Source organism: Pyricularia pennisetigena, chromosome 2 (assembly GCF_004337985.1).
Source record: "Pyricularia pennisetigena strain Br36 chromosome 2, whole genome shotgun sequence".
NCBI classification, from domain to species: domain Eukaryota; kingdom Fungi; phylum Ascomycota; class Sordariomycetes; order Magnaporthales; family Pyriculariaceae; genus Pyricularia; species Pyricularia pennisetigena.
In genome coordinates, this window is record NC_043741.1 from 6,754,702 (window position 1) to 6,764,817 (window position 10,116).

Genomic DNA, 10,116 nt, shown 5'->3' on the forward strand with positions numbered 1-10,116 from the left:
TGTGTATGCCCCCTTTGTTGCTGCTGCAGCCTGCAGCGGAACAGTATAGGGTTCGTCTCTGCATTCGGCCTAAAACGCTAAACCTCAACTCAAAATGACGCTGCCCTTCCCACCCATAACCAGTCTTGGGGGAGATTTGGGTGCGGGAGGGGGGGAAAACGAGAAAATGGGACGAAACTTTGAAGAAGCGGAGAAGAAACATTTTGAGATGACGATGCCAGCAAATCCCAGGTTTCTTGAGCATTTGGGCCTCCTGGATCTCTTGCTCCTCCGCTCTTTCATTCATCGATTCATTTCATCCCTTGCCAAAGTTGCTACCTGCAAGGTCATTGCGCCTGCAAGGCTAGCCCCCCCTCTTGGGAAGCTATGATGCGCCAAAGCCCTCTGTTTGTGAGACATTCTCCGTACAACGCTTGGTTTCGCAGCGTCAAAGCTTTCTATCTTCTTTTTGTTTGACATGCGGCTGTACCCCTAGCCATGTCTGCATTAGAATGCGGCACGGCAAGTTCTACAGCGCCCGATTTCGTTCCTTGTTCAGAACAGACAAAATGCGTTTGCAGGGAACGTGCGTACAAGAAAAGGCCAAAATGTCCGGTGCGAATCCGATCTACCATCCTGGGTAAATCCGAATAAAGTCAAGCAGGGGGGCAGATGACATTAAGGAAATGTGACGGACGATGTGGCTTATAATAAACAACCAATAGAATCTGGAAGAGGACGAATTTCCACAATGTCAAGGAATAAATTATAAAGCAGGCAACCAATTAACTCCAAGTCGTCCGATCTAGACCTATTGCTGATGAAGGAAAATCCCAAATTCTATCCGCTCTCCCGGAGAGACTTTTTTGTTGGGATATACGAATTCTTTTCCCAATTGAGCGTCTCTCTAAAAACCTGTTTGAGAAAGAGGGAAGGAGAGACAGAAAGAGAAAGAAGGTAAAAGAAAAAAGCAAAAGCAAAAGCAAAAATAGAAGCGAAAAAGGTGTTGTCTCCAGGACAACAGGCCGGCTGTTCCTGATTCGTTGTCAAACATTACTCCGTACACATAAGTATCATTGTTGCCCCCCGTAATATGGCGGCCCATAAGCGTCAAAGTTGCAGTAGAGCATGTCCGGGTTACCAAGACCGCTGATGTCCTCCTGCTGCGAGGTCGCCGTGTCGTTCACCCAGGCCCCGCAGAAGGCCGGCGACAGCGGGCTCTGGTGCTGCAAATCCCACAGGCCGGCCTGCTGGTGCAACGGTGTCGTGGGATCGTGGTCGTTTCTTTGTTGCTGGTGTTGTTGATGCTGATGCTGCTGCTGCTGTTGCATCTGCTGCCTCGGAATCTGATTTGACGCCGACGACGCCGCCGCCGCCGCCATCATGGTGTTGATCCCCAGCGGCCAGCGCTGCCGCTGCTCACTGCTGTGCGGCTCCGCGACGAGGCGCACGCTCGTCACCGGGCTCGAGACCGTGCTCCGATCGTTGTCGTCCGTCTCCATCGGGCCGCTGCCGAATTCTTCCAGCCCCGGCGGCCCTGCTCTCCTGATCAGCGGCGGCACGCTCATCCACGTGTCCGAGCTGACCCGGCTGAGCTGACCGTCCTCTTCCTCACCCCGCTCGGCGGGTTTTCTCGGGCTCAGGCGCCGCTGCTGCGAGGATTCGTACTGCTGCAGGAGCGCGGGCATGGCCTGCTCAAAAATTCCCCGGGAGATGGCCAGGATTTCTTCGCATTGCAAGTGCGGCGGCACCTGCGCAATGGTTGCCTCGTTCAGAATCGTGGCAGCCTGGTCAGATGCCAGAAAGGCCTGGAAGGAGTGCATATGGGGGGATAGCTCGAGGTCGACGTAAGGTGATGCCGGAGGAGTTTGGCCTGGGAACAGAATCTCGTAAATTGAATACCACTGTATTCGTTTTGCCACGGCACTATTAGTGATTTTCAATCCCCTCAAAGTGCTGTGAAGACCAACTAACCTGCTCAACCTTGGTCTTGTTCCTCTCCGCCCTCCTCTCCAACAGCTCTTGCTGCTCCGGTGTGACTCCCTCCCACGTCTTTTGCACGCACGACCGAGAGCTGCAGCTCCGCGTCCTGACGTGAGCGAGACGCGCCTCCTCGTCCGCAAACTCCTCGGAGCAGACTTCGCAGTGGAGGGGGATGCGGTGCTTCCTCCGAAGGTGCTGTTTGACCCTCGAGATCTCCTTGAGCTTGTACGTGTGGCAGCCCTGATATCTCAGGGGCTTCCACTTGCAGAATGGGCAGGCCCACAGCTCCGTCGTCGAGCCGTCGCCGTTGCTCGAGATGCTGTTACCGCTGGCCCAGGGTCCCGTTGAGCCGCGTCTGTGCTGCGTCCTCCCGGCAGTGCCACCGTTTTCGCCGTCGCCGTTGTCGCCTGAAAAGTCTTCGTAGCTGTCTATCGAATCCGCCATGGCACCGGGCTGAGTCCTGCTTAGCGATGCTACCGCTGCTTGGCTGGACCGCGTGTCCCACGCCGGTTGAGAGGCTGTGGTTGGCGAAAGCCATCTGAAATCTTGACAACTGTGATGAGCCATGATGAGGAAGGGATGTGAATGGGTTGTTTTGTGAATACAAGAAGAAGAAACGAAGAAATGTCGGGGAAACCCCCGATTTGAGGTTTCCAAAAATCTACCCGCCGTCTAAAGATTTATTTGCAACAATGCAAGGTGCCAGCCTTAACCGTGTAGTGCGAAGCGAGTGACTGACCGCGAGTATAATCATTACTTTGTACCAGAAAAGGTATGAGATACTTGAACAACCGAGAGGGATGATCACTAATTATAAGGCAAAACCGAGCCGCCATCGATATAAAAATAACAAGAGCTTGCAGAAATGCCCGATGAAGACATATCCGTTTCGCTGGCCAATGGGAGGGAGCCCAAAAAACAAAAAAAATAAAAATAAAAATAAAAAAAACAGCATGGGTTTCTTTTTTTGCTGGTAGCTTGCCCAAGTTCCTCGGCTCATTGACGTCAAAAAAGCCCACATCGCGGGAGAAAAGTAATGATAGAATGCCGAGCCAAGCATACAGAGAGTTATATTGGGCTTGTAGGCTGTGTGCAGCTAAGCCGGAGACCGCCGTGGATCCGCACCAAGACTCCATCCAGGGTCTACCGGTTGGTGCCTGGGTTCCTGGATGTCTTGTAGGGCTGACATGAGCCTAGGTCATTGGTCAGGTCCCGATGACCTCTCGGCAAGCATCCACACGGGATACTTGGTGCAATTGCATTCGCAAGCCGAGAAGCAGAAAGATGGGGGGGAGGTGGGTTCCTCTCACTGTCTCCATGCATCAAGCAGTCATGCCTTACATACATCTGCCAGCTCAACATTTCCAAAGGAGCACCGGATTTCGCGTAAAAATAAATAAAGAAATAAATAAAGAAGTAAATAAAAAAAAGGCACAGGTCATAGGTCGCTGGATTAGCACGGGGGCATCAGGCCCCAAACTTACAGAACAGAATAGCAGTGTCTGACCGATAAGTAGGCTGTGTCAATAGCATCATTACAAAAATATGGCACGTTACTCCCGGGCGCTTTTGCTGGCTTGGGTCTGTCTACCATACCTACTACTCGGATTTCTTTTTTTCTTTTTTTTCTCGTCGTCAGATAGCCGATGTGGAGTACCCTTGTGATTGAATTGACCAGCAACGTCAACCTCTCATGTTTTTCGGATAGGGCTGCCTCCCGAATGATGACCGATGATGATGATGCAGGCTCCAACCTCCATGGCTTGTTATTGATGGTGGCTGAGTTCGCGACACTATGCTGCTTTGGAATACAGTCGGTGAGGAAAAGTCGATTCAATTAGCAACGATGTAACGGCCCTCGTGGCTTGTGCGGTGTGGCCGTTCGCGTATGCCAATCACGTCGTCGCGGGTATGCAGGCCGCATAGGCGAACGCATCTGGTTGGTAGAAGCGTGCTGACAACCGGGCCCCGTTCAGCTCTTATCACCCTTGTGTTATCATCGACCAAGAGCTCCACCGCCATTTTCTCCCTGTTGGAAACCTCAATTTTGTTGTAGGTGTCGCTGGTTAAATCGGCCCGTATGCGTCTTGGCCAACGATGCCAGAGGGCATACGGCATACTGCAATGCCAGTCCGTCCTGAAGGCAAGTTTAGCTGTCTTGCGGTGTCTTTTCACGGGCGCTGAATTGTATTCTCCGAAGATTGAAGCTGTTCCCTCCGATGCAATCAATGCCAATCCCTAATTCCTGTCCATCAAGTTGTCAACAGTTCGCTAGTTCAATGACAAGGAATTATCACCAGTGAGTAAGCACGGTCAATATCTCACATCTCGAGACATGATACCTGAGTTGGTTAGCTTTGCTCCAAGGCCCCCAACGTCGGTGCTTATTTCCAATGTCGAGACGGATGAGCGGCAGTCCGCAATACGAGCCCATGTTGCCTCGTAGGCACCAAACATCAGGTAGGGGCAGGGTAGATGTTGGTTTCCATATGCAAACATGACGCTTCCGAATACAATACGTAGGTAAATGAATCACATGGGTTAAAGCACGCGTTTAGACACCCGCCAACAAGCCAACCATGCGTCGCAAGACAAAATAAACCAAACCAAACCAAACCAAAACAACCGAAAATTGAAATGAATTTACAACTTGAAGCTGCCACTCGAAACTGCCTTCGAGGCCTTTGGCTTATTTCCGTCGACATCCATGATCTCGCCTTGTCTGTTGATGACCATGACGCCGCCCTTCCGCAGGTCTGACATTGTCTGCTTGCGCTCCTGCGCCTTCTTTCCGATAGGCTTCTTGCCATCGGAACCAGCCCCGGATTTCCGTATCCTCTCCTTTTCTCTCCGACGGCGCCTGAGTTTCTCCTCTCGGCTCATTTCCTGGCGGGCCACAGGGAGACCGCTCTTTGATACGACCTCGCCCGTCTCTGCCGTTTCTTTGCCTGCCTTGTAAACCTCCTGGGGAGCCATCATGCTGGCCCCTCCGTTGACGCCCTGTGCGGTTGTGGGCTGTGCGTCCTCCATGGCCACCGTCGCGACATCTGATACGACAGTGAGCGACGGCGCTGCAGGCTTCGGCTTGTAGTGCCAGCTGCTGAGCGCATCCAGCTTTGCACTGACTTCCCTCCACATCTGCTCGATCTCCTTCTCCTCTTTGCGAAGCTTCTCGTCTGACTGGCTAACATACGTGTCTGGGTTGGCATTCTTGACATACTCCTCCTCGTAGATCTCTGCCAGACCCTGCTTCGCCTTGGTGTCATCGACCTCGACGAGTCCCCTGCGAGTGTTGGCAGGAAGATCAGAGCCTGGTAAGCGTCGTATTACCTCGTCGAATTCTTGGGCGATAATGCGACGCTTGATCATCTCCTCAATGCTCTCGCTAACCTCCTCCGTGATGACGGGGACAGGTTTGCCAACATGCTCAAACTCAAGATCCTCTTCCAGCAATGAATTGACCGGCCGCTCGGGAGCTGCTGCTTCACCGGCCAGGGTCCATTCCTTGGGCTTGACCAGGGCAGCTTCCAGCTTCCGAATCTCCTCTGTGATTTTTGCTTGACGCCTTTCGTGGGCCGACTTGCGGGCCTTGGGATCGCCAGCCTCCACTTCGGATAACTCGTCTTCTGAGCCAGACGCCTCGGACATGTCATCAAAGAGATCTCGCTTCACGCCCTCCATGGCGGCCTCCACGTCGTACTCTCTCGGCTGTTTTGGCCTGTAGTCCTTGTTGCGTCGGTTATCTCCCTTCTTTGCCTTCTTTGCCGGTGGCGCAAAGAAGTCTTTGTAGAAGATGTCGTCCGCAGTCAACTCATTATCGTTGCCAGTGTTGACATTCTCACCAAACTCATCGTCACTTGCTCCCTCAGGAGCATCCAGATCCATGTCGCCGAAAGTTGGGCCATGTTCATCGTCGTCATCGTCGTCGTTATCCAAATCCGATTGGGGCTCTTCCTGTCGAAGGCTTTTCCTTGACTTGGAAGATGGCTTCGTTTTGGCATCTTTGGACTTTGACGGTTGCGACATAGGGTCCGCGTGCCAGTCAACATCCTCCTCGTCGCTAACAACATCGGTATTTGGGTCTGCCCTAGCATCTTGGTCTTCGAACCATTGGGTTTGCTTGTTGAAATTTTCGAGAGAAAAGAACCCGTCGTTGAGGCCATGAGGGTCATCGACGTACTCTTCTTCGGGACCGTCTTCCTCATAGTCGTCCTCCTCCTCGTAGTTGTCCTCATCGCCCATATCTTCCATTTCCCCATCCGTAACATCTTGTTCAGAATCCGAGCCCTTGGTAACATCTAACTCGGACTCATCCTCGGACGCTCCGGACACTTCATCATCGTCACTGCCAGAGGCAGAGCCGAATGCGTCCGATTCTTCTTCCGAGTCGTCTGAACCAACCTCGAAACCATCCTCGCCGAATTCCATGAGTTTCGCGGCAGAAGCCTTCTCTTTGGAAACATCCTCAACCTCGCCACTCTCCTCGAGCTCCTGCAACGCGGCCTGCGACTCGGACAATGCCGACGAGATGATCCTCTTGGCCTGCTGCCAGACCTGGCTCGTCTCAAAACCGTCAATATGCAGCTTGCGAATCTTAAGCACTTCGGAGCGGTCCAACTCGGCGCGCTTCCGTTTCCTGTTGGCATCGCGCAGGCGCTGGTGCTGCTCGTCGCAGACCTGACCAGCAAAGGCGTCCAACGTCTTCTTGACCAGCTCCAGGGAGTGCTTGGGGGTCGACGGATCAGGTCGAAGGAACTTGTGTCGGTTGGCGACCTCGAGGGCAGCGAGGAAGCCCTGCCTCGCGGCGTGCTCGGATGATGTCGACGCCGACGCCATTTCGGGGGCGTAGGTTAAGGTGTGCGAGGTCGATGTCATTGAGGAGCTGGTACTACCAGCCCCTGCCATGATAATCAGTCTGGCTGACGTGGAAGAGGGCTCTGTGTCGTTTTAGCTCTGTTTAGAAAGATGTTTGACTAATGGCAGCGTGTTTCGCGGGCACAACAGCAAGTTCGCGGCCTTTGCCCATGGGAAAAAAAGTTCAAGGGCCTCAAGCTACCCCACTCAAATTTTTTTAGCTAGTCTAAGTCCACTCTCCCGTAGCACCTTTATCGATAAGATCTTTTTCTTATCGCGATTTCGGATAGCACTGCAAATGATCTTTTAAGCAGGTGCGATTGAAGTTCTCACGATCACGAATCACACAACAATCGTTAAATGGCTGATTATCATACTTCATAGTCCCCCCTTGGGCATGACTTATATGAATAAGGTCCCACCGCATTTTCTGGTCTCGCTCGGTAACCTTCAGGTCAAAAATTGGCATGAGTCTAGAAACCTTGATGTGTCTCGACGACCACCCAAGGTTTCACTGGCTTTTTTATTGGCTTCCCCTCTATTCGCAGTAAATTGGAACATGATGTCCGCAGCGGCTCGAGCGGGTAAATCGGGGACGGCACAGCAGAGCATACAGTCCCCTGCAAGCATGGACTTCAATTGCCGTCAAAGAGTAATGAAGGCATCATTCTGCATACTGCATGACGGTTTGTCGCGGGGTATTTTTGCCAATCAGCAAACATGTGAGACGATCAATCAATCCATACAACACCCAGGCGAGCCAAGTTATCTGGGAATTTCCCGATGCAGTTTTTTTCTCTTTTTTTTTTCTTTTTGTTCCTGTGCCCCCGCTCATGACCATGCATGACCTTTGACGACAACGATGCAAGGGCTGGAAGGGATAGACATGAGCTTGCGTTGAAATTCCGGCTGCAACCGAGAAGACCACTGAACAACACGGTAGATGAAAAATTAGTAGATCTAGACTTGAGTTCTAGACCAGCTGCACCTACAAGCGCCACTTTGACAAGTACCAGACCTAGGAATCGAACCTCCGAAAAAGTCTAGTTCCAGCCCTAGTTCTAGTCTAGTAGCTCTTCTTTACGGCGTATTTTATTCCCGCAACAAGTGGGCCTTGGTCAACATGGCTTCTTGGGCCAGGTGTTTGTGGAAATCGATGCGCGCGTGTCGCTGTACGTAGGGTGAGGTTGCGAACCTCGGCGGGGGTCGCACGACGATAGTCGTAGATAACCTCAAGAGTACATCGAGTAACATACAGTGCGGTACAGTGTGTTGATTTGCTACATTGAACTTTCAGAGTTGCTTTTTTAATTCGGAAAAAGACGAAGAAAACAAAGTCCGGATGGCCAATTCAGGACATTGGTCACGCGAGAGACACTGCCACATTTACAAGGATCTTATGAAACCTGGATAAGTCCGGGAAGGGATGCCAAATTGCATAGACGACAGGTGTACCAGGGCGCCTAACTTACTCGGGGAAACTTTATATTGATTTCTGGGAGCGCCAACATGCATGTATCCCCTCAATCCGAAAATGTTCTTTACTACGAACCCAACCAGCATTCGACGGAAAAGCGCAAGAAAATGAACGTAGGCCAGAGGATGAAAAACATTACAGTTTACAGGGAGTAGGCATTTTTTGTCCTATGATGCATATTCAACAATTGGTGTTGACAACTACAAAATAGTAAAAAGTTTTTATTATTTGGTATCTCCTGGAAGGGACATCCACGGGCTGCCCTTGATATTTTCCATTGGTCAATCGTTTCGGCTTGCGTATCCACAGAACCTGGCGACTTGATGTGGGCATCGTGGGCAATGCGGGCGTGGTGGGGATTATGATGGGTATCGCTGCAAGCAGGTGGGAATCTTTTGGACGCCGGGGAGAATCTCTTCCACTATCCGTTAGGTGTTATTCGCGGTCGCCCGTCTAGACTCTGTATTTACGCGGAGATGGCAACGAAATTAGGATTAGTGAGAGGCGTGGGGACGTTTTTTTTTTTACTCTCGTCTTTGATCAACCGAAAGTCCGAAAGTCCAAAGCCCCATCTGATATCGATCAAAATTACCAAGCAGACAAACTATTCTACCTCCGTGTTCTAACATACAGCGTGGATTGGCCAGTCATTGTCGAATCCGGTGGAGTGAAAATCAGCATCGTGCATGCCCGCCATGCATCCAAGATGTTGGGTACCAACCACCACCACAAGCGAGTGGCTAAAAGGAACCTCCCTGCAAGCAAGAGATGGTGACGAATAGCAGAGATTTTGAAGAAAAGAAACGAATAAAACTTGTGGAGATTGACGACATGAAAGCTCTTTGAATGAATATTTTACGGGAAAAGCGCCGTCATCATCTTGAAATAAACGAAAATAGACATGATGAGACGTCGAATCAAAGAGCAAACTAGGAAGAGGCCAAGGCGTGGAGGCTGAGATGGGCTGAGAATAGCATGTTTGTGATCAAAGCACTAAGTGAGGTAGGTACTCTAGCAAATCTAGGTGCGGCGTAACAATTAATGGGCCCCCGGGGTCCTTACTTGAGTAGCGCATGGCACGCATCAATGCACCACTGTTGCATTCCGCTGTCAGGGATGTTGATAAGGAAGCGCCCACATGGAAGCGCGGCGCTTTTCCAGTTGAACCCAAATGTCGAGAAGGTTCATGATCCTCGGTGGAGCTGGTTAAAAGGCAGACAGACACCCTCATTATATCAAGTTGAGCTTGGCACAATCGGGCCTGCTTCGGGTTTGTGTCTAGGTACAACAAAATCGAACCTTGGTCGGATTCCCGCACCTCGAAAGTCCGTAGGTTGATGTGTGTCTTTGTCCTTGGACCGACAGGAGGTCTCAAGACAGACTGCTTTCCTTTCTCAAAGACATTGGACCATCTTCTTGTCCCCCTCCACTTGAACTCGTGGTCGATGCGTTGCCATGATTCAATTCTGCAAGTGATTAGCAGACCCCAGCGCCAAGTCATACAATACTACACGGTGCTACAAAGCAACCAAAGAAATCCAGGGCAGCAAGGTGCAAAGTGAATCATTCATGTTTTGCGCTTCTTGGTTTCACAAACAACAAGAGACAGGCGCGAAGCTAAACTTTTCCTACGCCTTATCGGATCTCCCTACCTCGGGATAGACCGCCAATCTATATCTTTCCGACTGATTCTCCTCTAACTTATCTACTCACCTACCACTCGAATACTAAAAAGGTGATTAGCTACCCGCCTATCGCGATCAAACTGGCTTTCCCCTTGTCTGGTGTCCTAGTCTTTTTTTACTTTTTTTTTTTTTTTTTTT

The 10,116-nt window shown here is 51.1% G+C and overlaps 2 protein-coding genes across 2 annotated transcripts; both read right to left on the reverse strand.

Annotated features, from left to right (window-relative positions):
* Positions 1-1,052: 1,052 nt before the first annotated feature.
* On the reverse strand, positions 1,053-2,529 carry PpBr36_01896 (uncharacterized protein; the record flags this gene model as incomplete). The annotated part of the gene is made up of 2 exons (XM_029889080.1): positions 1,053-1,883; positions 1,954-2,529. The coding sequence occupies 2 exons, from the start codon at positions 2,527-2,529 to the stop codon at positions 1,053-1,055; spliced, it is 1,407 nt and encodes a 468-aa protein (XP_029752513.1).
* A 2,076-nt stretch (positions 2,530-4,605) lies between these two features.
* PpBr36_01897 (uncharacterized protein) lies at positions 4,606-6,867 on the reverse strand (the record flags this gene model as incomplete). Its single annotated transcript, XM_029889081.1, has 1 exon — positions 4,606-6,867. The coding sequence occupies one exon, from the start codon at positions 6,865-6,867 to the stop codon at positions 4,606-4,608; it is 2,262 nt and encodes a 753-aa protein (XP_029752514.1).
* Positions 6,868-10,116: the final 3,249 nt, after the last annotated feature.